Genomic DNA, 14,291 nt, shown 5'->3' with positions numbered 1-14,291 from the left:
TTTAGGAAATCTCCAAGCAGGATTCCTTCCCTCCCTCCCTCTCAGCAGCAGAGATGTGACGCCAAGTGAACAGGTACAGATACGGACCTTGGAAAAGTTAGAAATGAAAAGATGAATTAAAACAGCAAAACCTAATGAAAGCTTTAATTTTGGAAATAAAACGGAGTTACCACAAGCAAAAAAAACTAGGTTAACATGATAAAAATAACCAGTAACATAGTTACTGCTCTTTCACACTTGTGAACCAAAGCCAGTGAACATGGCATGGTAATGCTTTCTTCCCATCTGGTCTTTCCTGATATCTTTCCTCAACACTGAGAAGAAATTAAAACATGCTACCGTGCAAAGGGACCTGGGGGTCCTTGTGCATGAGACGCAAAAGCCCAGTCTGCAGGTACAACAGGTGATCAAGGCGGCAAATGGGATGTTGGCCTATATCGCGAGGGGGATAGAATATAAAAGCAGTGATGTCTTGATGCACCTGTACAGGGCATTGGTGAGGCCGCAGCTGGAATACTGCGTGCAGTATTGGTCCCCTTATATGAGGAAGGATATATTGGCATTGGAGGGAGTGCAGAGAAGGTTCACCAGGTTGATACCGGAGATGAGGGGTTTGGATTATGAGGAGAGGCTGAGGAGATTGGGTTTGTACTCGTTGGAGTTTAGAAGGATGAGGGGGGATCTTATGGAGACTTATAAGATAATGCGGGGGCTGGATAGGGTGGAGGCGGAGAGATTCTTTCCACTTAGTAAGGAAGTTAAAACTAGAGGACACAGCCTCAAAATAAAGGGGGGTCGGTTTAAGACAGAGTTGAGGAGGAACTTCTTCTCCCAGAGGGTGGTGAATCTCTGGAATTCTCTGCCCACTGAGGTGGTGGAGGCTACCTCGCTGAATATGTTTAAAGCACGGATGGATGGATTCCTGATCGGTAAGGGAATTAAGGGTTATGGGGATCAGGCGGGTAAGTGGTACTGATCCACATCAGATCAGCCATGATCTTATTGAATGGCGGGGCAGGCTCGAGGGGCTAGATGGCCTACTCCTGCTCCTATTTCTTATGTTCTTAAGAAATTTTGTTACTTCTGGAATCCATTGATCTCTACTTCTGCAGAATTAGGAATGTGATCAATATAATGCTACCTCTTTGAAATAACCCAGTGCCTGGACCATTTATCTGATCACCACTCTTACATCACAAGCCTGTTTTCACATTGGAGTTGATCGATCGAGTCACTCATTCTCGATTGCCGGAGCAACATTAATTTAAGGATAAGGCTTTGCAAGTGTTTCCATCATTGTTCACAATTATCGGGGAAAAGGAGGTCTGCACATTCAGCCTGTTATGTGCTATCATTCTCCTTAAAAGAGACTAAGAGGCACAAATTGAAACAACTGTGCGTGGATTGGTCTTGATTTGTATTGTCAGTTCAAAATATTCATCATCTTTTAATGAAAATTATTTTCAGTCCCATGTGTTTTTTGTAAATTAACATTTTCCAGTTTAAAAAACGTACCTTTTCAAACCGCATTAGAATATGCAATTCTGACCACTTCCTGGATTGTCCTTCACTAACCAACCGAGGGGGCAAATGTCCTTCACCTAAGCATCCGAAACTGCTGCTTGAACTGTATGCTAAGGGCTTCAAAATGAAGATGCAGGCTAATCTGCACGCTAATTTTTCCTTTCCTTTATGAAGGAACTCAACTCGCCTCCCCAGTGGCATAGTTAATATCAGGACTCAATCTGCAGCAAGTCAATCCTACATCGAACTATTTCATGGAACAGCTCAAGATTATTACCAGATGTTAAGTCGAGGTCCCATCTGCCTTCTCTCAGGTAAAGATTCCATAGCTATGCAACGCCAAGGGGATTCTCTAGTGAACATTCATTCCTCAGTCAACACTAAAGCAAAAGATCTGGACATTTATTTCATAACATTTACTGTGCACTAACTGCCTGCCGCGTTTCCAATATTATTGGGGACTTATTATAAATTAATTCAAAGGATTGGGGGCTTTGCTGGCTCGGCCAGCACTCATTGTCCATCCATGCATCGTGACTGCACTCCAGAAGTATTTCTGAGTTGTTAAAACATATATACTGGATTAGAGAGTTTCAAATTTTCTTTCAGGAAAAATTAAATTTGATTAGAGCTACAAACATATAGATTCTCACATACTGGATAAAAGCAAATTACTGCGGATGCTGGAATCAGCATCTCATCTTCCGGCTCGGCACTTTACAGCCTTCCGGTCTCAACATCGAAATCAACAACTTCAGATTATTTGCCCTACCCCACCTCGGCCCCTTCATTTTCATTCTATTTTATTTAATTTTTTACTGTTCTCTACCTTTTATTTCTTTATTGTCTTTCTTCACTTTTCTTCCCACTCTTTTCCCTACTTTACACTCTTTCCCTTACCTTTTCTCCCCCTTTGCTTCTCCTTTTCTAAATTTTACCTCTGTCCCATCCATTTCCCCCCCCCCCCCCCCCACCCCTCCCCCAACATCTTCATTTTAGCTTCTCTGCCGTTGGCCATTCCTACCCTTTAATCTCTCTATGCACAGCTATTAACTGGTTTCCCTGGTTTTTGTGGCCACGACTCATCTTTCATTCCCTCCCCCTGCAGTATAAATATCTCCCACTTTCTATGCCTTTTAGCTTTGACAAAGGACTCGAAACGTCAGCTCTTTTCTCTCCTTACAGATGCTGCCAGACCTGCTGAGATTTTCCAGCATTTTCTCTTTTGGTTTCAGATTGTCACGTACATTCCTCTCCATAATAGCCACCAAATACTAATGCAAAAGAAGGTGGATATCATAAGGGCAGTTTTGAAAAATGGTGAAACCTGAAACAAGTGTTGGAAGTTATTCTGTTTCATGCATCATCTAGTGCCTGTAGTTCACAAAACCACACTCGGCTGTAGCAAAAATAATACCTTAAAGGTGCAGAGTATCTTCACACCCCATCACACTCGCAAATACAAAGATGTGCCTCAGTGCTCCAATGAAGATAAGTTACGGCTAGAGCAAGGGACTCACATGAGCTTAATTCTGGTGAGGATTTTATACGCATGGGCAGGTCTGGAAGCAGCCGCATTTTCTAGTTCCGCACATGATCAATGAACGCAATTTCACGCTGGCTGGCCATTTAAGTTCCAGCCACTGTGAAATGCATCCAGATAGGGCCTGCCAGGCCAGTGGGGATGGGAGTGTGGCAGGTGGTGTGTCCAATAGTGGCCCGGCAGGAAGTTTAAAGGGCTGCCAGAGACCACTGTAGACATCGGAGGAGGCAGAGGGAGGTCTGCATCATGGTGGCAATGCACCCGAAAGAAACTCCAGGCAAGAAGGCACTTCAGGCTGGCAGCAAGCTCCAAATTCTCGGATGACTGTCTATGTGTCCTTGAGGGACATTCTGATGCTGCGGGATGGAAGCAGACAGCCACCCCACCTCATCAAGGAGGTCTGGGCAGAGGCGGCAGCTGAGGTCAGTGGGTATAGAAACATAGAAAACTACAGCACAAAACAGGCCCTTCGGCCCCACAAGTTGTGCCGAACATGTCCCTACCTTTTAGGCCTACCTATAACCCTCCATCCTATTAAGTCCCATGTACTCATCCAGGAGTCACTTAAAAGACCCTATTGAGTTTGCCTCCACCACCACTGACGGCAGCTGATTCCATTCGCCCACCACCCTGTGTGTGAAAAACTTCCCCCTAACATTTCCCCTGTACCTACCCCCCAGCACCTTAAACCTGTGTCCTCTCGTAGCAGACATTTCCACCCTGGGAAAAAGCCTCAGAGTCCACCCGATCTATGCCTTCAACATCTTATATACCTCTATTAGGTCTCCTCTCATCCTACGTCTCTCCCTCAGCCTATCCTCATAAGGCATGCCACTCAATCCAGGCAACATCCTTGTAAATCTCCTCTGCACCCTTTCAATCTTTTCCACATCCTTCCTGTAATGAGGCGACCAGAACTGAGCACAGTACTCCAAGTGGGGTCTGACGAGGGTCTTATATAGCTGCATCATTATCCCCGGACTCTTAAACTCAATCCCTCGATTGATAAAGGCCAGCACACCATATGCCTTCTTAACCACCTCCTCCACCTGCAGGGCCGATTTTAGAGTCCTGTGGACCCGGACCCCAAGGTCCTTCTGATCCTCTACAGTACTAAGAGTCTTTCCCTTTATATTGTACTCCTTCATCCCATTCGACCTGCCAAAATGGACCACTACGCATTTATCTGGGTTGAAGTCCATCTGCCACTTCTCCGCCCAGTCTTGCATCCTATCTATGTCCCTCTGTAACTTCTGACATCCCTCCAGACTATCCACAACCCCACCAACCTTCGTGTCGTCGGCAAACTTACCAACCCATCCCTCCACTTCCTCATCCAGGTCATTTATGAAAATGACAAACAGCAAGGGTCCCAGAACAGATCCCTGGGGCACACCACTGGTGACCGACCTCCAATTAGAAAAAGACCCATCTATACACACTCTCTGCCTCCTTTGGGCAAGCCAGTTCTGGATCCACAGGGCAGCAACCCCTTGGATCCCATGCCCTCTCACTTTTTCGAGAAGCCTTCCATTGGGGACCTTATCGAACGCCTTGCTAAAATCCATATAAACCACATCTACCGCTTTCCCTTCGTCAATGTGTTTAGTCACATTTTCGAAGAACTCCACCAGGCTCGTATGACGTGGTCCAGCGCACATGGATGCTGTGCCAGGAAAGGTTCAGTGATCTTCTGTACTCATCAAGGGTGAGTTCTGAGTTGGCATAACCCAACATGAAGGACTGAGGAAGGGTGCCTGCCTTTAGATGCACTCATCAGGGAGTCTCAGAACACACCTCTGCCCATGTGTTAAGGTTGGAGAGAGGATTTGAACCCTGGGTCCATCAAAAGGTTAAGGTGTGCAAAGGGGTTGGTTGCAGGGGAGAGAGACAGTATGGTATGGTGCTGGAGGTGGAGGTTTGAATACGCAATGGAGCTTTGCTGACTGGAGAAATGCAGCCAGGTGATCTGTCACTATTGGTGGGATGATGAACCTGGCGATCCTCACCAGCCATGAGCTGGGAGCCCTTGAGCTCGAATGTGAGCAAGGAGGGTCCTCAGATTGCAGAGAGGGCTCATGACTGAGAAAGGTAAAAGTCCAGTGAGCAGAAGTGAGACAGTGAAGAGTGAAAAGAAATGTAGGGCTGTCTCATCTTTCATAAAGACTTCTGAGAAAGTGTGTACAGGGATTCACCAATCACTAAGCCTCTGTGATGCCACTGATACCATTTGCACCCGGCCGCATATCATGGACATTGTGTGATATGAATATAACTGACCAATTGTTTTCCTCCCTCAGATGAGCCAACCTCCAGAGCCAGCCAGGAAGCTCCTCCACGAACACGGGAGCAGGCACGGATGGCAGGTTCCAATTCTCCGCACCAAGCACCAGCAGAGATACTGGCAAGTCCGTGGACAATAGCCTGGCAGCTCAGTTGGCAGTGCACTGTGGGGAGCACATCACACTCGCCTGAACAGATGATGGAGGGAACACCCAGGGCGCTGACAGTCAGAGGACTGCTGGAGACCAGGACCATGCTGAGTCCGAGGAAGATGATGAGCCCCTGGAGTCAGCAATCAGGTGGCAAATGCTGAATGTTCGGCATGATGCGTGGAAAAATCTTGCGGTGATCCCCGAGGATCTGCGTGCCATGATCCGTGTCATGGAGGAGCGCATGCAGAGCACGAGTGCTGTGTTGACCCTAAGTTAGGAGTGTACAGCCCCATCCATTGAGAGAGTGGCGACTATCACCGAGAGGCAGCTCCAGGGACAGAATGATGGATTACTGAGGTTATGTTCAGACCTGCAAGCCCTCACACAGGCAATGACCTCAGGAGGTCACTGCCAGTGCAGGAGAAGGATGCGGCCCCCGGTCTCTCAAATGGGTGCCCATCCATCAAGGGTGAACGGGGAGGTTCAGACACATCTCATGAGGGCAGATGAGCTGCCTCTTGTCTCTGTGGACTCCTCTCACGGAGCCCCGGTCGAGGGCAGCAGCCACTTCGTTTCTCTGCCAGCCTCTTCACCCTCACTATTTGACTCTACATCTGAATCATCATTGGATTCCTTGGCTGAGGCAGGTACATTTGCTTCAGTGTCCTCCTAGTCCAGTGGCTCCCCCCTTAATAGAGCACAGCAGACAACAACAATGAGTGGATATTGCAATGCCCTCCCCCTACACCCATAGCTTCCAGGCTTGGGAATCTCATTTTTAGCAGACCTATTGTCTTCTCTGCCTAACCCTTGTGGAAACGTGGCAGCGATTGTACCTTTTCTCAGCCTCTGTCCTTGGGTGCCTAATTGGGGTAATCAGCCACCTTTTCAAGTGATACCCCTTATCACCCAACAACCATCCATTGAGGCAAGCTGAAGTCATGGCACCAGAGAGTGTCTCAGTAGGTAGGCATCATGGGAGCTGCCAGGGATCTCACACAAAGCTGTAGAATCTGGGTCCTATGGTCGCAAACGATGTGAACATTCATGGGGTGAAAACCCTTCCGATTGACAAAGACGCCCAGCTGGCACCTTGATGTCCATATGGGTGTTAGCGATGGTACCCTGAATGCGGGGCAACCCTGCAATTGCTGCAAAGCCTGCTCAGCCTGGCTGGCTTGGTCCATCTTCAAATGGATGAATGTGCTTACCCACCTGAACAGAGTGTCAGTCACCAGCTTTGATGTGGAGATGCCGGCGTTGGACTCGTGGTGGGCACAGTAAGAAGTCTCACAACATCAGGTTAAAGTCCAACAGGTTTATTTGGAATCACAAGCTTTCGGAACGCTGCCCCTTCATCAGGTGAGTGCCACTCACCTGATGAAGGAGCAGCGCTCCGAAAGCTCGTGATTCCAAATGAACCTGTTGGACTTTAACCTGATGTTGTGAGACTTCTTACTGTAGCCACCAGCTTGACATAGCTATTTGCAGCTGACCGCGAGACTCTGCAAAGATCATCCACTGACCCCTAGAAAGATCTGGAGGCATAAAAGTTAAGTGCGACAGTGACCTCGAGAGCTACGGGCATCAGATGTCCACCCATACAATTGGAGGCTACCTCTGGCCCAATCATCTAGCAAATGGACATGATGGCTTCCCTTGAAAACTCACCTGTCCTGTAACACCGGACCTCAGTCATGTCAAGGTAGTTGGATCGCTGCTTGTACACTCTGGAGGCTGGACAGTGGTACCTTCTGCCCGGCCATCCTCCTAACCCTTCCTACTGGCCTTGAACACCCTGTCCCTGTGCCTCTCTTGAGGTGATGCCTGTGACCACCTGGCCTCCTCTCTCTTTAGCCCCTGTCATCCTCCTTGGAGGAGGTGCTCTGTGCCAAATAGACAAGACTCATCAGCAGAGATGCACATGGTGCTGACCCATGCACTAAGGGTGCCAAAGCATTGGAAATCTCAGAGATGTCACAAGACTGAAAAAGTCCTGGAAACTCCAAATACGAGGCACACACCTTTAAAGAAAGCAGCAAAAACATTCATAATACTCAGTCTAATCCCAATCCAAACTCACAATAACTCCTACCAGCTCAGCCTGGCCACCTGCCTGTATTGTCAGTGTGCCAACCTAAAAATTGCAATGTAAAATCCAGATCAAATGGAGTTTTAATCCTCTCTAAGTGAGCTGCCTGATTGTCAGTGGGTGTGAATCAGATTTGTGCTGGTGCCTGCTGACTGAAATATCGCACGAGTACACAATGACATCAGGATGCACACCAGATGTCTCTTTGCACAATTTCATGAGCTTCCAGGTAGGATGTGTGCCTGCCCAAGCAGCATAAAATTCTGCTCGCTCAGTATCTGCTGCTCAGTGTCTATGACCTTCCTAGATTCCAATCATTAAACTTCATACTATTTCACCGTTTATTTCGATGTTTTTTAGCCATAGCAAAAACATAATTCAACCTGTAACATGGCTGCGAGTAGGGTACATTTTAGTGGCTTATTTCCTCATTTTCTGACAGTTGTACAGACAAGAAATCAGTTTCAATGCAAATCAAACAATTATAGCTGGAATTGCATCGTAATTTTCGGTAGCACAAGGGACGAAATGAAACATTCTGTATTCCCTGAAAAGGGCACAGATTATATAAAAGCTAATGCAAAGGAAGATGAAACTATAACCTGGTAAATCACAACAGTCTGTACTTATAAGTTTAAACTGTCTTAATTGTGTCCTCAAAAAGGAGTCAGTAGTGGGATTGAATATTCTGAAAGGGAAGAACTAATACCAATTAAACAGCAAAAGCTTATATAAACACAACATTTTTTAGCAGGAATAGAATACAAAGCCATCATGGCTGCTCATTGAGAACATGAACATATAAAATTAAAGTTTATTTATTGGTCACAAGTAGTCTTACATTAACACTGCAATGAAGTTACTGTGAAAATCTCCTAGTCGTCACAGTCCGGCGCCTGTTCAGGTACACTGAGGGAGAATTTGGCATGGCCAATGCACCTAACCAGCACATCTTTAGACTGTGGGAGGAAACCAGAGCACCCGGAGGAAACCCACACAGACACGGGAAAATGTGCAAACTCCACCCAGACAGTGACCCAAGCCAGGAATCGAACCCGGGTCCCTGGCACTGTGAGGCAGCAGTGCTAACCACTGAGCCACCGTGCTGCCCCAAATATCCTGCCTTAGGTAAATACACTTTCAGCAAAGTTTGGAACATCCTTCCGCAAACAGCAACTGATGCCGGGTCAATTGTTAATTTTAAACCTTAGATCTTTGCTAACCAAAGCTATAAAGGGATAAGGGAAAGGGTGGAAAGAGTTAGGTCATAGATCAACCATAATATCACAATGGTGGAACAGGGGCTAAATGGTCTAGTCTTCTCCTAGGTTCTAAAAGATTTGAGAAGTAAGGAAGTAAATGAACAATCTTGACATGTCTAGGTGCTGGCGTTTCATTGATCTGGAGATCATCAACACCACCAGCACTGTGCGAGGCAACTGATACCAACAGGATTCAGCTTCAACATCTGTCAGTTTGATCAGAGGAACTAAGAAAGTTACTTTGAAAATTATTGATGTTTATGATGCTTTTGCATTCAGTTTACAGACCTTGGTTTAGTTCTGTTCTTTAAGTCGTATTTGTAGCAGTTTGAAATACTTTACTTTGTATGTGTAGAAGAGTCTGTCTACAAAATTGAAAAGTGACAGAGAAAGTGAGAGCGGAGAGTAGAAGCTCACCTGATTTAAGAATGTATGGATACACCAGGAAATTACAAGCAGATATATGTGTGCCACTTAAATTTACAATTTCATTTGAATCAAGAAGAATTCAGATCTAAGACAGTTAGCTCAGCTTCAGACAGCTACCAGCTTGAAAGATGAATTTACTCAAGAGCAGAGACAGCAGGAATAATGATTAGCAACTGGACAAATTGAAGTTCATCACTTCGACATTTCAGAAGGCTAATACCATCTACTCAGAGGAAGGTGACTCAACCGATTCATTCATCTCAGCTCAGAGATGAGGTCATATGAAGGTCATATTCTGGAAAAGTTGCCAACAGTAAGCATGTAGACGTGAATCCATTAAACAGCTTGACTATCTAATGGCAAATTATGTAAATCTAATCCTAAATTCAACTCACCAATTTACACCACGCTGATCTCAACAGATAATCAGCAAGCAGTTAGTACTGAATTACTAAGGCTCACAGAACTGTTCAGTGACACTTGTTATTTATTTAGTCAATTAACCCTTCCTTCTAATTATTTGTACACTCACTGTTTAAGTTTAAATGCTACCAACTATGATTAACTAACATGCTTAATAAACAGCTGTTAGTTCATGACTTGGATGTCAAACTTCTCTGATAATTGAGAGAAGAGACATAAGACCATAAGAAATAGGAACAGGAGTAGGCTGTTGGGCTCCTCGAGCCTGTTCTGCCATTCAATAGGTTCATGGCTTATCCTACATTCTTCAACACCACTTTCCTGCTCTTTCCTCATAACCCTTGATTCCCTTACTGATCAAAAATGTATCTATCCTAGTGTTAAACATACACAAGGCCTCTGTCCCCACAGCTCTCTGTGGCAAGGAGTTCCAAAGACTCTCAACCCTCTCAGAGGAGAAACTCCTCCGCACCTCAGTCTTAAATTGGCACCCCTTTATTCTGAGACTGTGCCCTCTGGTCCTAGACTCGTCCATGAGGAGAAACATCCTCTCAGCGTTTACCCTGTCAAGCCCTTTAAGAATCCTATATGCTCCAACGAGATATAACTTATTAACTTAACAGCTTGTGTGGATCCTGATGGAAGATTAATATAAATGCTAACATAATCCAAAGCGATTGGTGCAAATCAATTTGGGGAATCAAAATTAGACATCATTAACTCCTAGGCATAAACCGGGTGGAAATAAAAGATGGTTATTTGTCAAGGTGTTAATGTAGCAGGTTAAAAATTTGTCTAATGCCTTTAACAAATGTTCTTTGTTTGAGTGCTTACAATGTTAGTCCAACTAAGGTGATCTCTGTGTACCACATCTAATACTGTTGTTAGAATTCTAAAAATGCTACCAAATATTGCACAGTAACCGGTATCATCTGACCTTCAGTTGGGACAGCCGTGGTGGTTTCTGAGGTGGTTCTTCATAGGGCCGATCTCCAAGAGAAGCTAAGATTCGCTTCCGATGACCGAGTAAGGCTATTTTCAGCACCTAAAACAACATAAAACTGGATCAGGAAAAGTAAATAATCATATGTAAAATTGCTTGTCTCACTTTCAAAAACAATAACTTGTATTTGTATCAAATTTTATTTGCCTTTAAAGAAATAAAACGTCCCAAAACATTTCACAGGATTGTTTTAAAGCAAAATTTGATATTGAGCCACTTCAGGAGGTATTAGGACAAATAACCAAAAGCTTCATCAGAGGTTGGCTTGAAGGAATGTTTTAAAGGAGGTGGAGAGAGGTGGACAGATTTTGTGGGCAGGGATATTAGAGCTTCAGGCTCTGGCAGCTGAATGCACAGCTACCAGTTGTGGAAAATGTAAATTGAGGTGGTCAGAATTAGAGGGATACACATATCTCTTGGAGTGTTGTGCAGCTGGATCAGATGATAGAGATATGAAGGGGTGAGGTCATGGGAGAAAACAAAGAATAAGAGCATTAAAATTGAGGCACGCTTTAACTGGGAGTCAATGCAGGTCAGCATACACATGGCTGAAGAGTACTTAGTACGAATGAGGACACAGTTAGCAAACATTTGGATGACTTCAAGTTTATTTAAGGGTAGAACTGGGAGGCCAGCTAGAAATGCATTAGAATCATCAGACGTGGAGTTAACTATCTCAGCAGCAGATGAGTTGGGGCAGGGATGAAACATCGAAGGGTGGCCTGACAGAGGTGTTTAAAATTATGAAATGTTTTGAGAGTGTAGATCTTCTTGTGGGGAAGGGCACAACAAAAAAAACCATCAATGTAGAATAATCACCAAGAAATCCAATAGGGAATTCAACAGAAACTTTACCCAAAGACTGGTGAGAATAAGGAACGCTACCAGGATTGGTTGATGTGAATAATACAAATGCATTTTGAGGGAAGTTAGACATGTGAAGAAGATGGAAATCGAGGGTTACACTGAAAGATGGGAGGAGGATCGAGTGGAGCATAAATACTGGCATCAACTGCCTGGACTAAATAGCCTGGTTCTGTGCCACATACAAAACAGACCAGTTAGCTAACATTTGTTGTAGGGAAAATATGAAAAGTTACTCTTAAATAAGTTGGATAAACCCAAGGTAATCATGCAGAGGCAACATGGTTTTGTGAAAGGGAAGTCATGCTTAACCAACTTACTGGAGTTCTTTAAAGAAATAACCTTTGCTGAGGATAAAGGAGAACCAGTGGACATACTGTATTTAGATTTCCAGAAGGCATTTGTAAACTGACACATCAAAGGTTATTGCAAAAAAAGGTCACATTAAGGAGGTAACGCTGGCCAGGTCAGTAGATTGGATAACTAACAAGAAACAAATAGTAGGCATAAATGGGTCTTTTTCAAATTGGCAAAATGTAACAAGTGGCGTGCCATAGGGATCAGTGCTGGGACTGCAACAGTTTACATAAATAACCTGGGATTAAGAGATTGGAAGGATGGTTGCCAAATTTGTTAATTTGCTGATGACACAAAGATAGACAGGAAAGTAAGGTGTGAGGAGAACACCATATTCAAGGAAAGGTGTAAATACATTGAAAACAGTACGAGAAGGTTTACCAGACTAATAACTGGAATGGGAGGGTTGCCTTGTGAAGAAAGGTTGAACAGGCTAGGCTTGTATTCACTGAAGTTTAGAAGAGTAAGTGGTGACTTGATTTATATATATAAGATCCTGAGGGATCTTGACCGGGTGGTTGAGGAGAGGATGTTTCCACTTACAGGAGAATCTGGAACTCGGGGGATCACTGTTTAAAAATAAGAGGTCGCCCATTTAAAATGGAGATGAGGAGAAATTGTTTTATTCAAGAGGGTCGTGAGTCTATGGAACGCTCTTCCTGAAAAGGCTGTGGAAGCAGAGTCCTTTAATATTTTTAGGGCAAATGGGCAATTTCACACTTTCGCACAATACTCCATTTGCCAGATCTTTGCCCACTCACTTAACCAATCTATATCTTTTTTGTAGTCTCACTATGTCTTCTTCACAATATACTTTCTTATCTATCTTCGTGTCATCAGCAAATTTGGCAACCATTCTTTCAATCCCTTCATCCAAGTTAGTTATATAAAGGGAGAGATTCCTGGTAACCAATAGGTTATCGGGAGTAGGCAGAGTGCAGATATGAGGTTACTTTCAGATCAGCGATGATCTTACTGAATGTTGGAGTAGGCTCAAGGGGCTGTATGGCCTACTCCTTGTTTCAATGTTCATAACATTACAAAAGAGGAAATAAGGGGTCTTAGTAATGATTAAGATATGTGGTTAGAACGTCAACTCGGGGTCAAGTATGAAACCAAAGTTGTCAATCGTCTGATTTAGTCTCAGACAATTGCCAGGAAGAGGGACGAAGTTGATGGTTAGGAAACAGAGTTTCTAGTGGGGACTGAAGACAATGGCTTCTAACTTCCCAATATTTGACTGAATTAAACTTCTATTCATAGAGTACTAGATGTTAGGCAAGCAGTCTGACAATTTAAAAAGAATAGAGATGGTAGAGAGATAGAAGTGTCATCAGGGTACATGTGGGAGATGATGTGTCTGAGGGACAACATGTCAATGAGATGTAGGAAAATCCTTGTTGGGCACCCAGAGGCACCGGAATACAAAGAGAAGCCACTGCATTAGATTCTCTGGCTACAATTAGATGGTTAAGAATGGAACCAAGCGAGGGCAGTCTCGCCTAACTGAAAAGTAGTGGAGAGATTTGGGAGGAAGATGGTGCAGTTAACAGTCATGATGTGGAGATGCCGGCGTTGGACTGGGATAAACACAGTTAACGGTGTCAGGGGTTATGAACAGGTTGAGAAGGGCAAGGTGACATAGTTTATCTTTTGTCACAGTCATATAGGATATCATTCACCCTTTGACAATCGACTAAATATCCTAGAAGCTTGAACACACTTCTCAGATAAAATCACTAGTGGTCAAGGTGAACAAAATGGAGGCTACAGATAAAGCAATCCTTTTCACAACTTACAGCAAAGGCTGATAGATTCAACTGATAAGAAACACTATTCAAAAAGAATTACTCAGAACCTACAAGCAATCAGCTCTTCACATAGTTGTGTGACCTTGCTGAATTGACAGTTATACCATGTTTGCTTTCTTAGGGAAACAGTAACTGAATGTTCAGTCACATTTTATAAACAGTCATGTCTGTAAAGCTCCCTCATTTGGGATACTTTCTTTTGTATCTTTGTTTGTATGCAATCTGCACTCTAAGATGATGTCACTAAGAGACAGCATGTAGATGAGAAAGAGTCAGCAAGGAAGATGGTAACCTAGTCCCTTTTACAGTCGGAATTAAATGTTGCAGGGTGCAAAAGAACAGCTTCTGGGTGAGTTCATTCAAATTTCCCAGGTTTCTGTAAAAGATCAACTGGGCTCCACTCATTTCTGCCCCTACAGCGAAAAACAATTCAGCTTGGCTCACAGCTCCTGAGACTGGAATGAAGTAATGCCGCAGATTGCAAAATGAACTGATGGCTTATCGGGTAGAGTAATATGCCACTGTGCTCCAAAGAATTTTGCCAGCAT

The 14,291-nt window shown here is 44.2% G+C and overlaps 1 protein-coding gene across 15 annotated transcripts in view; it reads right to left on the bottom strand.

Annotated features, from left to right (window-relative positions):
• Positions 1 to 14,291, bottom strand: part of LOC144479191 (ankyrin repeat and SAM domain-containing protein 1A-like) — a 409,264-nt gene that overhangs the window by 55,372 nt on the left and 339,601 nt on the right. For all 15 annotated transcript variants that reach the window (XM_078197812.1, XM_078197820.1, XM_078197816.1 and 12 more), the window contains one exon: positions 10,646 to 10,753. In XM_078197812.1, the coding sequence (XP_078053938.1) occupies positions 10,646 to 10,753 (108 nt within the window). The remainder of the gene's footprint in view (positions 1 to 10,645; positions 10,754 to 14,291) is intronic.

Source organism: Mustelus asterias, chromosome 25, assembly GCF_964213995.1.
Source record: "Mustelus asterias chromosome 25, sMusAst1.hap1.1, whole genome shotgun sequence".
NCBI lineage: Eukaryota > Metazoa > Chordata > Chondrichthyes > Carcharhiniformes > Triakidae > Mustelus > Mustelus asterias.
Note: the sequence above shows the minus strand (reverse complement) of the source record. Positions and strands in the feature narration are given on the sequence as shown.